Source organism: Brugia malayi, assembly GCF_000002995.4.
Source record: "Brugia malayi strain FR3 genome assembly, contig: Bm_v4_Chr3_scaffold_001, whole genome shotgun sequence".
NCBI classification, from domain to species: Eukaryota; Metazoa; Nematoda; class Chromadorea; order Rhabditida; family Onchocercidae; genus Brugia; species Brugia malayi.
The window spans coordinates 3,587,036-3,605,155 of record NW_025062477.1 but is presented as its reverse complement, the minus strand read 5'-3'; the positions used below and the strand labels follow the sequence as shown (position 1 = coordinate 3,605,155).

Sequence of the window (18,120 nt, the reverse complement as noted above, 5' to 3'; positions counted from 1 at the left end):
TGTCTATTTTCATTCTCTTGAGAATTTCCATTTTAATTTGATGCTTTTTAAGCTTTAAAATTAAACTCTTTGATCAGTGCTCCCTAAAGTGTTAAAACTCATTGCAATCCTTCCTCTTCTTCTTTCTTTCTTTTTTTTTTTTGATGGAAAAAGAAGTGATTTCAATCATTTTATGGCATTTTCATGCTAAGAAAAAAAAAAAAAAAAACACTGATTGCATTTTGGATGTTTTTTTTCTTTGATTCTAAAAAAAAAAAAAACAGCAGCAAAATTTCAAATATTTTAAATTGTTGTGTAAAATAAACTTCAAACATTTGAATTGAATTAATATTCTAATTATTTATATTTGAAACATATTTATGAATTAATGAAATGATTATAGTTTCTTTGTAATGATGATAAGTTTTAATTTTGAAATTATTATTGCATATTAATTGGATCACTATAATTCCTGATAATGAATACAGGATAAGGAATAAACCGGAATAAATGTTTTATCAAATTTTGGATGACAATTATTAATGTGATAAGAGATACAAATCAATCAAATAAATCCGATCATTCAGGAATTTCCTTTTTTTTTTTTTTTTTTTCAGTGATCTTTATTATGATTTAATAGTTTCTTTCATTTTCTATTTTCTAATTTTCTTCTCTCTCTCTCTCTTTTAACTTAAGAAAAACTTTTAAAATTATACCTAAAAAGTCTTAGAGAAAATTTTTCACATCATTTTTCATTTTTCGTTTTCAATAAAATTTTTTTCACAACTAACTTTACATAAGATATCCGGTTGATTGAATATCCGATTGCTATCCGTTTAACATTCAGGTTCAAAATTTCCTTTATCATAAAATTTTCTAGATTAATTCTCATTTATTTAAAAATTTTTTTCTTTTTCCGAAATATAATTTTAATTAGTAATTACATTGTATTTGAATTTTTAGTACCTATTGTATATGAAATGATTCTGTCTAACCAACATTTGAATAATTCAAATTAAATTGATAATTATTAATTTTTCACAAACATTTATCATTATAATTTCATTTAAGCTATGAATACTATAAGATTAAATTTTAATTAAACAAAATTTTCAAATATTTTTTCATAAATTTTAGAAGTTCTAATCTATTACTCTAATTTAATTTTGTTTCTTTTTAACATTTTATTCCATCTAAACAATATTTTAGATATTTATTTCTCTTTCCATCCATTCTTTATCACAAATAAATAATTTATTCATTATTATTGTTTATTTTAATTTGTATTTAATGTATATTTTTTTAACATATAAATATTTTCATTTTTTTTTTTTTTAATTTGTATTTAATGCATATTTTTTTAACATTGAATTTTCTTCTTTTTTTTTTTTCAAATTTACATAAAACAATACAAATAACTTATTCAATTGTTCTTGTAACTGACAACTATAACATTGCATTTTCTAATGAATTTTCCGGATTATAATACTGATAAAATTACTTACTACGTACGGAAATGTTGCATTGATGAACAAAACACAGCAAAAAAATTTCGCATGAATTTTAACATATCCGAAAAATTTCCCGAAAATTTTCTGAATATTTTCTGCTAAATTTACCAAGTAGTTTATCAGGTATATTTAATTATCTCACCTGTTACACCTTGATTTGATAGCTTACCTGATCATTTACAATGTTTAATTTTAAGATTTAATAATATTTAGCAATTAATAAATGTTAAATTGATCCTAACTAAAATTTCAATATATATTGCATTTTTTTTCTTTTAAACACTATTATAAAATATGTTAGTACCTTGAAAACCTGAAATTAAAACAAAGTCGTATATTAATATTTTTATTTCTTTTAATCAAATTATTTTACAAATTTCATAGCAGCGTTATTTTAATTTTAATACTTAATAACTTTTAATATTTATAGTGCACTATATAATTTATTCTAAAATATGTTAAATGATTATGTTAAATTGATCTGAAATTTTAAACTATTAATTCTGAAATTAGAAAAAGAAAAAAAAAATGGCATTGTTTTAAAGATTTTATTTATATCTATGTGCTATATGAGAAAATTTGCGATTTATTTATTTCTCGTTTGAATTTGAATAATTTTTATCAAAAAATTATTACAAATTTTAACTGCACAAAGAGGAAAAAAAAATTAGATGGAAATGAGTGATAAATTAAAGATAAAATAATCATTAATTATTAGAAAAATGAGTAAACAAAAAAAAGAAAAATAAATAAAAAAGAAAAAAAAAAAATGATAGCATAGATAAAGTATACTTAATTCATTCTTAATCATTGATTATAATATACTTAATCAGTTTTTATGAATTTCTGAAATTCATTTTTAAATTGCTAATATTGCTAATAGTCGTTAATAGCATTAGCTAACTTTTAGTAAATAAAATTTTGAATTTTGATTCAATGTTTACAATTAAAATTTTTACACAATAAAATATTTATTTTATTTGCAATATTTCATATTCAAATGAGTTAGTTAACTTTTTTATTAAATTTTTCAATTTCAATAATTTGTTCTTCTATTATTGAGCATCAATGTTGTTCCAATTTGAATTTTTGTTCTCATTGAGCAGTTTCAATCGATATTTGACCCAATTTCAATTTTTGTTGAACTTTTAATAAATATACGATTTCTTGAATTGATTAATATTTTAGAGAAATTTATTGAATTGATTAAAATAATTGATGAAAACAAATCAAAATTTTTAGGTTATTCTATGTCACTACAGATTAAAAACATTAATCAAAAAAAAAATGGAATTATTGATTGGCAGAGAGTGGAATTCAAATGGAATTCGAATGTTAATTTATACAATTTTTTTTTCTTCTTTTGAGCTTAATTAGGTTTCTATTGTTTACCTGTACAGGTAAATACGAATAGATTATGTTGTTTAATTGATAAAAATGCAACTTTACTTTCATCGATTTCTATGCAACAGTGAGATGAGCAGTAAGTAAGTAAGTAAGTAAGTAAAAGGTCAAAGTTTAATAGAAATTTCAGTTATTTTATTTCTTTATGTCTGCTAGTTAAGTAAGTATAGCTAATTGTTAAAAGTTAGATAAAATGAAAATTATGCAAATTATGTGCTTTACATTTAGTAAATAATAATTAGAAATTAATTAAATAAATAAATAATTTAATTCATCAAGAAAATCGCATCGTTTTACTATCTTTCATTTCCATCTTTTAAAAATTATTTGGATGGAAGAAAAAAAAAAAAAGATTGAAAACATGTTTTTAGCGACTTTAAACATTCATTTCATTCCAAATAAGAAAAAAAAAAAAAACTTTCTAAAAACGTTATCATTTCATCTTATCACATAAAATTGCTATTTCATTTATTTCAAATCCGGTACACATTCCTGATTAATCGTTAAATCGGAAATGTTTCATTTTAACGAACGAATGCATAAGTTAAAGTTAAATGTTAAAATATGGTTATTTTGTTTCCTTCTTATAAGAAATGTTAACAATTTTCATTTCTCAATTATTTTAACAAATAGTAGCAGTATCTCTCTTACTTTTTAAAATATAATTTATACAATTTCAGGAAAGGTAAATACGTGAAAGGAAGTAAGATACGTGGATTTTATTTATACATAATTCTAAAAATTTTTAAATTTAGTAGCAGCAAAATAAAGAGTAAAAGTAAATTGAGAGTAAAAAAGTAAATTAAATTAAGTTTAATCAAGAATTTTACATTTCTATTCTTTTTTTTTTTTTGGTTCATCTAACTAAAAAGTTTATTTAATTGTTACTGCAACTATTGCTAATATCAAAATCGAATTGAAATGATTGATTTCAAAAAAACAAAAAAATTTTTTTTTCCAATATTTCTACAAGTAATACTTTATGACACAAGCAGAGATATTTAATTTAATTTTTACATTTCTTCTTTTTTTTTTAAAAAAAAAAAAAAAAAAGTGGAAGAATAATGAACGCTAAAATACGAGGATTACATGAAAATTATTTAATTTACTTTTCAAATTTACAATTCTTTCAAAAAATTTAATTTGTTAATTACAATTGTAAAAAATGGAAAAAAAATAATAATAATGCAAATCGAAAATTACAAGAAAGCATAATATTTGAGCATATATAATTAGTATTTTTGTTTTGTTTTTTGTTTTTTTTTTTTAAATTTCAATGAATGACAATTATTGTTTATACTAAGAGCCAACAAATATATATGTCTGTGTGTACATGAGGTTTTGGCCAATGAGATGACAATTTGATACTAGTAAATTGTCAACCTATTTTTTATGACCAGTCTATTATCACATCATTTCTGGCATACAGTATCACAAGTAGTAGTAAAGTTAATGTGGAATAGTATAATAATCGTATATGATTTAAACAATTAATTAATCGACTAGGCTCATTTTCATGCTCGTCCATAATATGGCCAATAAGCATATGGATTATATGGAAGAGTTTGAAGTTGTTGCTCCTTGTATGGCTGATTTTGAGCCTCAATAAAAACTCGTTTTGCTGTTTTATTAGCCTAAAAATAATTTTTAAAAAATGAATTTAAAAAAAACAAAATAATAATATATAGTTTAAGTAATGAGTAAACTATTAATTGTTATTTGTTTTATGCTTATTGATAAAGCTTTATATAAATAAATTTTAATGACTAATATATTTATTGGAAAAAAATAAAAACTAGTCAGAGAATTTTTTAAATTTGAATTAAATTAAAAAAAAAAAAAAAAACGGGAATGAATAAAAATGATCTTTGCATCATACTTCAACCATTCCTGCTATATCATTCTTTGTTCGTTTTCCTCTTTACCTCTCTCTCTCTCTCAGTTTATTTTCCTATCTTAAAGTATAAATAAAAAATCAAAACGAGTTTTTTTTTTTTAAAAAAAAAAAAACATCGAGAAAAGGAAATAAAATATATTACTTAATGATTGTTATCAGATTTTAAAAACCCGAAATATAATGGTATCTCTTTTTTTTAAAAATATAAACTAAGCATTAAAATAAGAAATAAAATATAAAAGTGATTGTCAGATTTGTTAAATATTTAAATCTGAGAATAATCATTAAAAATTCTTTCAATTTTAGAGTGAACCGAGTCTATGTGACATTTTTCATAAATAATTTATTTGTCACCCATGAAATGTTGTTAATACTTCATGCATTTTATCATTAATCACTACAACTGATAAGATAAAATGATAAACGGTTTCCAAACAATAATACTTTAAGAAAAAAAAATGGTTTAATGTAATGTTGCAACTAATTGAAATTCCTTCATAAAATTTCTTTTTATTTGATAAATATGCAAATTTTGGAAAATATAAAATTATAAAGTAATACTAAAAATTCTTTTTTTAATAAAATAAATGTTTAAAAATATTTATTATTCATTATTATCTGCTATTTATTTATTTCTTATTTTTTTTCAAATATAAATGATAAATTCAATGAAAATTTGAAAACAAAAAAAAAAAAAAAGAAAATAAATTTGTTTTATAATTTTATGTTAGCATAAAAAAAATCCATAAAATTTGCTAAATTTCTTATACGAATGATTGCTAATTGTCGTAATGCAACATTTTTGGGTAAAATAAAAATTTAAAAAAAAGATAGCATTTTCTAGTTTTGGTAAAATGTTCCACATTTATGTTCATTTTTCATTTTAAAAAAGAAAAAAAAAAAAAAAAGATAAATGAAAATGTAAAAAAATGAATTTTTGTTATAAAAACAAAATTGCAAATATTTCAAAAATTTTTTAGTAATGATAAAACAATTGTGTCAATTGATTAAAGATAAAACAAAAAAAAAAAAAAAAAAAGAATTCAAACATTAACAGAAATATTAATAATAATTTGATCCAAATTTTAATAATAATAACAAAAATTTAAAAATTTAAAAAAAAAAAAAGATTTTTCTTTAACATAAACAAGTAATAAGTGTTTAATAACTTATTGTAAATATCTAAGAAAGAAATCATTTATTGAATAAATGATTAAAAAATGATAAGAAATTGAAAATGATACAGTTATTATTAATGAAATGTTTCTAAAAATTATATATTAAAATGATTAAAAAAAAAAAAAAAATAAACAAATAAACAAACCTTTCGCGCATTTAAACATGACAAACAGGTGGTGACACAAAGAGGTAAGGTAAAGATAAGAGTTGCAAGTGCTGCAGCAAATGTCAAAAAGATACCAATGGATGCCAAAGTACGAATTCTCATGCCACATCTTCAATAATTTCATTTCATAAATTTTTTTTTTTTTTTTTTTTTTTTTTTTTGGGAGTAAAATTAAAATTTAAAAAAAAAAAAATTGAAAAGTTACGGATTAATTAGATGTCAATAATTGAAGTTATAACAATGATAATTTGTCCGTAAATATGCAATTACTTAAGTAAATTAAGACAGCTAAATAATAATAATAATATCTAGCAGTAAGTATGTTTGGTTTTTAAATTTATAACTTTTTCAATTTAAAATTTATGAATTTTTCAAAAATAAAATTTCTTTCTATAAGACACTTTCTATAAACAAAAAAACCTAGAATTATTAGTAAACAAAATATTTATTAAAGTAATACTGATTATTGGCATAAAATGGAATATATAAAATTATCTATTAATTTGTTAATTGTAATTAAAATTGTTTTATTTGCATTTTTTTTTTCTTCATTTTTTAAAGGGAATTTTAAAGAATTAATTAGCTCATATTAGAATGCTGATATTACAAGTAAAAAATAATGATAAATAAAGTATGAAATGTTTGTCAATTAAATTTCTTTAAAAAAAATTCTTTAATTTCAATTTCCTATTATTCACTTTAGATTTTAAAATTTTAAAATAAATCTTTAAAATTAATTCAATATGATGAATCATTTAAACAAATATTATTCATAGGACAAAAAAAGTGTTAGTAATTTGTTTTTTTTTTTTTTATTAAATTATTTCTGCAATTTAAATTTAAAAAACTTAGAATACCATTTGCTTTAATATCTATTAGTAAATCTATTCGAATTTATTTAATATCTATTAGTAAATCTATTCGAATTTATTTAATATCCATTAGTAAATCTATTTGAATTTATTTAATATCTATTAGTAAATCTATTCGAATTTATTTAATATCTATTAGTAAATCTATTCGAATTTATTTAATATCTATTAGTAAATCTATTCGAATTTATTTAATATCCATTAGTAAATCTATTTGAATTTATTTAATATCTATTAGTAAATCTATTCGAATTTATTTAATATCTATTAGTAAATCTATTCGAATTTATTTAATATATATTAGTAAATCTATTCGAATTTAATTAATATCCATTAGTAAATCTATTTGAATTTATTTAATATCTATTAGTAAATCTATTCGAATTTATTTAATATCTATTAGTAAATCTATCTGAATTTATTTAATATCTATTAGTAAATCTATTCGAATTTATTTAATATCTATTAGTAAATCTATTCGAATTTATTTAATATCTATTAGTAAATCTATTCGAATTTATTTAATATCTATTAGTAAATCTATTCGAATTTAATTAATATCCATTAGTAAATCTATTCGAATTTATTTAATATATATTAGTAAATCTATTCGAATTTAATTAATATCCATTAGTAAATCTATTCGAATTTATTTAATATATATTAGTAAATCTATTCGAATTTAATTAATATCCATTAGTAAATCTATTCGAATTTATTTAATATATATTAGTAAATCTATTCGAATTTATTTAATATCCATTAGTAAATCTATTTGAATTTATTTAATATCTATTAGTAAATCTATTCGAATTTATTTAATATCTATTAGTAAATCTATTCGAATTTATTTAATATCCATTAGTAAATCTATTTGAATTTATTTAATATCTATTAGTAAATCTATTCGAATTTATTTAATATCTATTAGTAAATCTATCTGAATTTATTTAATATCTATTAGTAAATCTATTCGAATTTATTTAATATCTATTAGTAAATCTATCTGAATTTATTTAATATCTATTAGTAAATCTATTCGAATTTATTTAATATCTATTAGTAAATCTATTCGAATTTATTTAATATCTATTAGTAAATCTATTCGAATTTATTTAATATCTATTAGTAAATCTATTCGAATTTAATTAATATCCATTAGTAAATCTATTCGAATTTAATTAATATCCATTAGTAAATCTATTCGAATTTATTTAATATATATTAGTAAATCTATTCGAATTTATTTAATATATATTAGTAAATCTATTCGAATTTAATTAATATCCATTAGTAAATCTATTCGAATTTATTTAATATATATTAGTAAATCTATTCGAATTTAATTAATATCCATTAGTAAATCTATTCGAATTTATTTAATATATATTAGTAAATCTATTCGAATTTATTTAATATCCATTAGTAAATCTATTTGAATTTATTTAATATCTATTAGTAAATCTATTCGAATTTATTTAATATCTATTAGTAAATCTATCTGAATTTATTTAATATCTATTAGTAAATCTATTCGAATTTATTTAATATCTATTAGTAAATCTATTCGAATTTATTTAATATCTATTAGTAAATCTATTCGAATTTATTTAATATCTATTAGTAAATCTATTCGAATTTAATTAATATCCATTAGTAAATCTATTCGAATTTATTTAATATATATTAGTAAATCTATTCGAATTTAATTAATATCCATTAGTAAATCTATTCGAATTTATTTAATATATATTAGTAAATCTATTCGAATTTAATTAATATCCATTAGTAAATCTATTCGAATTTATTTAATATATATTAGTAAATCTATTCGAATTTAATTAATATCCATTAGTAAATCTATTCGAATTTATTTAATATATATTAGTAAATCTATTCGAATTTAATTAATATCCATTAGTAAATCTATTCGAATTTATTTAATATCTATTAGTAAATCTATTCGAATTTATTTAATATCTATTAGTAAATCTATTCGAATTTAATTAATATCCATTAGTAAATCTATTCGAATTTATTTAATATATATTAGTAAATCTATTCGAATTTAATTAATATCCATTAGTAAATCTATTCGAATTTATTTAATATGTATTAGTAAATCTATTCGGATTAGATCTATTCATTAATCTATGCGTGATCTGACGTAAAGCAACACGTGGAATATTACAGTCTGTATGTATGAAAAATATTTCACTCTATTAAATTTAAAATTTTGATTTTTTTTTTCTATTAATTTCTTCTTTACGCATATTAGACATTAAGGATGAATTCTAATTAAAAGAATTCAATCATTCTTCTAAGATAAATATACAAAGACAATATGCAAATTTTTGCAATAATAATTCAAATAAAAAATTTATAATTAAAAAATTAAAATTGCAAATAGATTTGATTCATACATTTAAGAATGAATAAATTAATTTGATTGAATTTTCAATAAGAAAATACAATACCGTAAATTACACTGTGATTGTGCATTCTTTGGTAAACGTCCGTAAATATCATTCACGCATGCACCGTACGTGAAAAACGTGAAGTAAACTTCTTCACATTCATCTTCACATCGCAACTTTGATTCTTTATCTGATTTCATAAAATACCTATAAATCATTCATTGAGTTTTCTTTTTTTATTGTTACTTTTTTAAAATGATAATGCATTTAACACTATTTTATTTTTTAAAATTACTCATAATTTCAGTTTAAATCAAAACAATTCGGTTTTATTATTTTATAAATTCTATTTATTAGCTATTAATTATCATTCGTTGATAATATCATTGTAATTAGTGTGATTATTAAATCTTTTAATCTAACTGATTAAATATATCATAAATTCAACTTTTCAATCATAAATGATTAATTTGTAAGAGAAATGATAATAAAAGGATTTGTGCTGTGATTTAGAACGATTTGTAATAAATAGTTGACACATATAAAAATCTTTTCGTTATTTGTATTAGTTAGAAATTTGCTCTGAAATGATAATTGACCCAAAAAATAAATAAAATATATTTTAAAAAAAAAAAAATGAAAATGAAAGCAAAAATTAATTGTATTTTAATTTTTGCTCAAAGTATCATTGTTATTACAAACATTAAAAAAATTGACAAATTTGTAGAGAAAATTTACAATTTTAAATGAATAAACTTTTATTATCTTAAATTTTTTGATAAATAGAAAGAAATAAATATTTTATAATGATTAGAAAATTAATTCTCAATTATATGATCATCAAATGCTCTCAATTGACAAAATTTGCACTTTGCAATTCATATTTTAAAATAGTTGTCATCATATGACGTAATTATTGTAGTAGAATTTCATGAAAGAGAGAGAGAGAAAGAGGGAGAGAGAGAGAAAGAAGAGATTCCTCTCCTATGGTATTCATTTTCAATCAAACTATGTAATTAATCTATCATTAAAATTAGATGGATCAATTTTGAAATAAATCATTTGAAAAGAAAACTCACAAATAATCGTTTATATTTATCTAAAAAAAAATTTCGATTTACTTTAGTGCTCTAAATTTAAACTTATCTTTCGCTTATTTCATTTCATTCATATATTTGAATATAATCTTCATTAATCGATTGAAATTTAAAATTTTAAATTTACATAAAGTAATCGTTTAATTAAATAAGTGCAAAAACGAAAAAAAAAATAAAAAAACGAAAATCAAAGTTCTAATTTATAATGAAATAATGCTTTTTTCCTATCTTAAAAAAAAATTATGTCACATTGCTTGAGGATGTCACATCATAAAAACTTTCGGTGACAAAAAAAAATATATTAATTAATCTCAGTGAGTGATATTTTTCTAAATTTCCATAATTTCATAAATTAATATTATTATAATTAACGATTATATATATATTTTTTCTCTTTCATTTCAAAAATTTTCTTTTACATACAAACATCAATGTGCATAGAAGTTTTTAGCTTAAAATTCAAATTAATTAAATCATTTAGGACTAAAATTAATCATCAAACATATTTGTTTATTTATTTGTTTGCTTGTTTTTCTTTTTTCAACCTAAATTAAACATGAATTTTAAATATAAGGTATTTCTACTGGTAAAATATAAAGTAATAGTTTAATATCAAATGAAAAAAATGGCTTATTGTTATCAAAAATTATCCTAAAATATGCTTGAAAAATTAATTTTAATGTGTAAAAAAAAAAAAAAATTTTTTTTATTTTTAATTCAAAATAATCGCTTTTTTTTTAAAACAAAGAAATTTTTCATTTCATACAGAATTTTGTTTTGCTATCTGAATGGAAATAAAATACCAGCAGCAATTACAAACAAATCACAAGTAAACTGGTTCTGCTAAAGTGAAAAAAAAAAAAGTTTTGATAAATTCAAACAAACAAGTTTACACTGAAATGAAAATTCCTATCGAAATTACTTTCAAGGAAGTTTTATATTTCCCGCTTTTCACTTTTTTTTTTCCTTTTATTTTTCTCTTTTTTTTTTTTTCTTGTCCAATAATAAATGCAACTGAAAATAAATTCGTGAAACATTCATTGTAGGAAAAAGTGAAATTTCTCTCAAATCAATAATTCTAAGAATTAATTCTTATGTATTATCTTACTCTTGGGTAAATACAATGCAAATTGTGGGTAAATAAAAATCGTGAATAACCTGAACAGATTACACCTGTAATATTGATTGCAAAAATTTCAAAGGCAAAGTCAAACAATTGAAGTAATCGTCATTCTTCATTACTTGAATTAAACTTTGAAGATTTAAAAGCTTATTTTAATGTCACATTTGACGCAATCATTTTTTTTTTGTGTGAAAGAAATTAACGTTTAGAAATTAACAATCATTCGAGTATAACTATTCAAAAATTTTAAAGCGGATCTATTCGATGTTTTAAATAAACAAAATTAAATTATCAACGATGCTACATTAGTTTTTCGCCATTTAAATAATCGAATTAGTCCTTAGTAATAATGGATTTGAATATTTAATTAAATCAAATAAAAAAAAAAATTAAATAAATAAATAAGGAATGGAAATTATTAATCGATCGGTAGAATGTTGAAATTGCTAAATGATGAAAATTAATGGAAATACACTTTTCAATGATGACAAAAGATACATTTTTAGCACTGTCAAATGTAATAATGTGTAATAATTCAAGATTTAAATTACATAATGTAAGTAAAAAAAAAATGAACACAGCAACCCGTAAAGTACTTATTTACAATTGTAATAATAATAATAATAATAATAATAATAATAATAATAATAATAATAATGTAGCAGCAATGATAATAATAGTGATAATGATGTTAGTAAAAATAGTTACAATAATAACAATATGATAATAATTAATAATAATAATAAATTAATTAAATGATGGTGATAATAGTAATAATAAGTAGTGATGATAATAATGATAATAAGTAATTGTTAATAGTAATAAACAATAGCAAAAGCAATGATAACATTGACAGTGATTTAATCATCACATTAAATAGTGATAATGATTTCATGACGAAACTGTAATATTCATTATTTATCAATTGAGATGATCCATTTCTGATGACAATCCTTTGCCCAAATGGCAATAAATTATCTATGATGATCATAATATTGTGATCAAATTATCTTTTTATTATTATTATTGCGATATCCGTGTGAAATGATTAAGGGAAGGAATTAATTTGTTAGGGAACTGAGATCTCTCGGGTAGATATTCAGGTTAGTAGTATACAATGCATTTGAGGAAGTCTGATCAGTTCATTATTTCAACATTCAATTTAATTTCTTTATTATTCCGATGTATGAGTGGAAACTTACCCAGGAGCGCATTTGCATGTTTTACCATTGAAGATTTCGTTAGCATGACATTCCGATGATGATGATGGTGATAATTCCGCATTTTCAGTTGTATTTTCGTCGGTTGGTTCCGCTGAAGTTTCCTGTGCGGAAGCAATAGAAGATGATAGGATAATGAGTCCAACACAAGCGATCAACGACAATCGCATGATAACAATACTTTTGTGGGCGGTAATGGTATAGCAGCTACCGCTCCTTCTTCCTACTGCTACTGCTGTTGCTGCTGCTGCTGCTGCTACTATTGCTGTTGTTGTTGTTGACAGTGGTTGGTGACACTTATGTTGATTGCAAATGGTGCATAACTTGGCTGACAGACAGACAGACAGCGGTACTGATCATCGGTGACAAGTATACACCTTAGAAAGTATTCGAAGAAAAGTTGCGGAGAAATACTAACTACTATTATCTTTTAGTTCAGATTCGTTCGACAAAATCGGAGGCGGTGATGCAGAGAGATTCAGGCGGTGTTGTCGGAGTCAGAGAGGAGCAGCATTTCATGGAATTTTGTTTTCGTGTCTTCAATATCATTCTCTCATTACGTGTAGAAATCAAATTTCTAAAGGAATTTTGAGGATGAACAAACTTTCGTTCAATGTTCTAACACTGTCCCCTTTAACTCTCTCTCTCCCTCTCTCTCTCTCTCTCCCTCTTTGACAGTTTATTTCTGTTTGTGAGAAGATATGAGCTGATTATTTGTGATCGTAATTATCATTGTAGTTAGTAATCCTCGTTAGTGAAAAGAAGGGATGTAACCGAAGGCAATTTATTATGCGGAAATCTCTCTGCCACCCGTGAAACTGATGAATGATATTTACCCATTTTCTACCCACCCGTATTTTTGTGTTATTCAGTTCTTCTCTTGTATGAATGGGTAAGCAAACCAGTAATAATGATGGTATTATTAATGATAAATACAAAAAGAATTGAGATTAGTTGAAATTGTTTTGAAATAAAAATTACTGAAATATAAGCTTTTTAAGCCTTTTAATTTAGTCTTTCAATTCAATAATTGAGGCAATATTTGTTGATTAAACTGTTAATTTATAAAAATTAAAAAATATATAAAATTAAAAAATGAATAATTCATTTAAAGTTTGATTCAATTCAATCATACATATATCTCTGAAAGTAAAAATTAATTAGTGTAATATAGCATATAAAAAAATTTCTCCAAAAATATTTACTCACTTTTTTTCATATCTATTTCAATTTCCAATTTCAATTTTGAGTCAAATGATTATTTAAATGGGGATAGCTGTCTTCTTGATTATTATTAAACTGAAATTCTTGAATTGTCATCTTTCTCAGAATCTTTTATCTTTCGATATTTTTGTATATGACATTAACTGCATCACTTGAAATAATAATAATAACAATTCGTTGATTATCAAAAAAATTTTGTTTCATTCTAATCATAAAATTTAATAATTTTTAATTTCAAGATATTTCAATTATTATTATTATTATTATTATTATTATTTTTCACATTGACAGTATTAATTAAAGCATTGAAAAAATTAGCTCACATATCAATGAAATTAGATAATTTAATAAATTTAAATGTTTAAGTCTAAAATGTGAAAATTTAAAGAAAAAAAATTTTAATTATGCTCATTTGTCACTTTGAATATTAAACAGTATAAATGTTATGTGAAAAATGCGCAAATGTATGAATTATTGAGTGAAAATGTAAAATTTAAATGCACATTTGAGTTGTTATTATTAAAAACTATAATAAACATAAATGATAGTTTAAAATAAAAAAAAATAATAAAAAATAGAAAAGTGGCAGAGAAAAATGTTTATTACATTTATTGAATGATTTAAATCCTTCAAAAAAACAAGGTCATCATTAAAGTGTCCCCTTCTTCTTTTTTCTTTTGTTGTTAAATTTGATATTTAAATATTAATTAAATAAACTTTTTTTTTCCGCCACTATTATATAAATTTCACATAAATGATTTAAATTAGATATTTTTAGCTTATAAATTATTACATTTTTAACTTATTGATATCAATTTTTTAATTTTTAATAGTATAACTTTTTTTCTTTTTTTAATTTTAAAATGATTTTTACATAATTATACATATATGAAAAAGAAAAGGTAAAAAAGTTTACTCTCGTTATTCTCGAAGTTCATTGCAACCAATAATTTCTTTCTTTTTTGTCTCCATAAATGACAAATATTGGCGCCACAAAGGTAGAAATTAACGGAGCAATGCTGATCGAAGGATATTTTTGCAAGATTTGCTCAACAATTTTTTTTTTTTTTTTTTTGATACGAAATTTGATAATAAATGAAGAAATTAATTAAATTGTTAGGTAAAAAAAAAAAAAAGAAAGAATAAATTATAATATTTAGTATTAGTATGAAAAAGTTTTGTTTATGTTTATTTGATAACAAAACTTTAAATTAAAATTTTTTGATAAAATATTCTCATTTAAACAATTATTTTGTGTTGTAAACAATGCAACAAACAAATGAAAGTGACATTTAATAAAATTATTTAAAATGGGTGACAAATAATTAAATGGAAATTATGAAGAAATGATGAATTTTCATGAATTCAAATATAAAATCACTATAAAAATTTTGAAAAAACATAATTTTATAATATGATTACATATTATTTCATTAATATTTTGTTTACTTTTCTGTCTTTTTATCAATTATTTTATATTGGAATGTTAATATCACATATAAACTGGAAAATATATATATTTCTTTTTTTTTTTTTTTTTAATATTTTATTTGAATTTTAAATGAACATTATCAATAACAATGATTCATTTCATACTTTATATTAAAATAATTTAAATCTTCCACACCTATTTTTTTTTTTTTTTGTAAATTTTTTTTACATCATTTAAAAGTCTAAATATATAAAAATATAAAAAAAAAAAAGTTGTAAATAACTAATTTCCTTTCCAAATTATTGCATTTTTTTTAATCAAAACAAAATTGTCAACAGAACTGTCAACGAAATATACTCAAAATCTATTATATCCATCATATTTCTTTTATTAGATCAATAATACTAATAGTAATTGAAATTTGAAATTAAATTGTCAACGAATCATACAAAATATATTTTTTACAATATTGTTTTACATGCAAAAGCAGTATGTTTTTCAAAATGTTAAATTTAATTTACATTGCAGCTAAATGAGAAGGTAAAAACAATGACGGAGAGAGAGAGAGAGAGAGAGGGAGAGAGAGGGAGAGAGAGAGGGAAAAAATTTGCTATTGCTAAAAAGTAAAACGGAAGTTACCGTAATCGTTCCTATCAAATTTAATCAATTTAGTGAAACAAACAAGAATCATTCTTAAATGAAAAATTATTCCACAAAAAAAATAAAAATAAAAATAAAAAAGAAGAGATCAAAGAACAGCATTTTCAGGAAGAGAAATAAAACAGTAATTCATTTCATTCACGCTTAATCAAATAAATATTTTCCAGGTGGAAAAAAATTAATTAATTAATTATTTAATTAATTCAATCAATGAAGAAATGAATTTGCTTCACTGATATAATAATTTCATTTGTGAAATAATTGTAAAATTAGTTTGTCTCGAAAAATAACAGTAATAAAATCTCACATTTCAATTTTCGCTTTTTTAAGCATTCTTTTTCTTTTGTTAAATTTTTTTTTTTTCATGCAATTATTAATTTGAAATAAATTATCAAATAGAATAAAGTATAAACATTAAAATTTGAAACATTCAACTCTATCACTAAATTTACATTATTGTTTACTATTCAAAGGAATTTTTTTTTTTTTTTTACTGATAACTATTTTCATTTTAGTTTACTTTAGAAATTTAAGTATTTGCTAAATTTATTGCATTAAATTTTATACCATTAAATTCATTCTATTTTACAAACATTCCCGAGATTTACACATGGAATGTAAGAATTGTTTCCAATAACAGATTAGAGTTTAAATTTGACAACAGAACACATTCACTGATATAATAAAAGCGGAATTGTACCATTTTCATCATTTCTGTCCCACAAAAATTTTTCCTTAAATTATTTGATGATAATGTCTTTATCGTTTTCATACAAATTTCTACTGTACACACATTAATGAAACACTGAGAATTGTGTCATTTCATTGCATTCTTATGCATTACCAATTGCAAAAAATATTTTCCCATCAAAGATAGAAAATTCGTAATGATCAGATCATTTTAATCCAAATAGATCAAGAAAAGTTGAAATTATCATATCTAAATAGTTCTTGCAAATAGAATTTAAAAATAATTCATTCGTTTGCCATTGCCTTCAAAAACAAGTTTTTTTTTTTTTATTTTAATACAAGCAACTCTAAAACTAAATTTTAGTAATGTTAACAATTTTACTTAAAGCATTAAAATCACGAATTAACAAATTGAAAATTATAAATTAAAACTGTAAACTAATTCAAAAGCAATATTTTCAAACATTTTATCTTGACCTGAATGAATAATAAAATTTGGAGTATTTTTGATTTCCGAGAAAGATTTTTCGGTAATAGTAATTTTACAAATTGCAAAACGTCTGCTTCCGTTGCCGGGAATCGAACCCGGGCCTTGCGGGTGAGAGCCGCAAATCCTAACCACTAGACCACAACGGATTGCACAACGACTGCTTTCATTTTATTCTGTGATAGTAGATGAAATTATTTAAATTCAGGTCAAATCAGATCTAAAACGATTTGTATAGCATTCAATCTCATCTTTGATCAATTCTCATATTCATTTAGACCAATGAATGATTCATTCAACTCTGATCTGTCATACATCTTATCTCATTCATCATTTTATGGCATTTTAGATCGATATCTCTTAATGGAATCAACAATATTAAATATTAAAATATATTCATACTATTTTGATCATATGAACATATTGCACTGTTAAGATGAATAAAAATTTTATAAATGAAAAATTAATCACTTATTATTAGCAATTAAATGATGAACAATAGATGAGTCTTTTTATTATAAACTGCTTACTTATAAAGGTTATAATATTGTTACAAGGTTATGAGTAACCTTTTCTATGATGCAAATGATAGATGATAAATATATGTAACGGAAAAAAGATAATATAAAATGATCTTTTGCAGTCATAGATTTATTAATTTAGTTTAAAATAAGGCTTGAAAAATGAACATAAACGCATTTGTTGAACATTTATTTATTTGCAAATGAAAATGAAATTTATGTATTAGGCAGGAAGGGAAAA

General features: G+C 21.3%; 1 protein-coding gene and 1 non-coding gene across 2 annotated transcripts; both read right to left on the bottom strand.

Annotated features, from left to right (window-relative positions):
• Window positions 1–4,408: 4,408 nt before the first annotated feature.
• Bm2837 (Uncharacterized protein) lies at window positions 4,409–13,035 on the bottom strand (the record flags this gene model as incomplete). Its single annotated transcript, XM_043079875.1, has 4 exons — window positions 4,409–4,528; window positions 6,116–6,245; window positions 9,486–9,632; window positions 12,848–13,035. 4 exons carry the CDS (start codon window positions 13,033–13,035, stop codon window positions 4,409–4,411), a joined length of 585 nt encoding a protein of 194 aa, XP_042935809.1.
• A 4,400-nt stretch (window positions 13,036–17,435) lies between these two features.
• On the bottom strand, window positions 17,436–17,507 carry Bm14503. The gene has a single exon. It is a non-coding gene; the product is annotated as a tRNA-Glu (tRNA).
• Window positions 17,508–18,120: the final 613 nt, after the last annotated feature.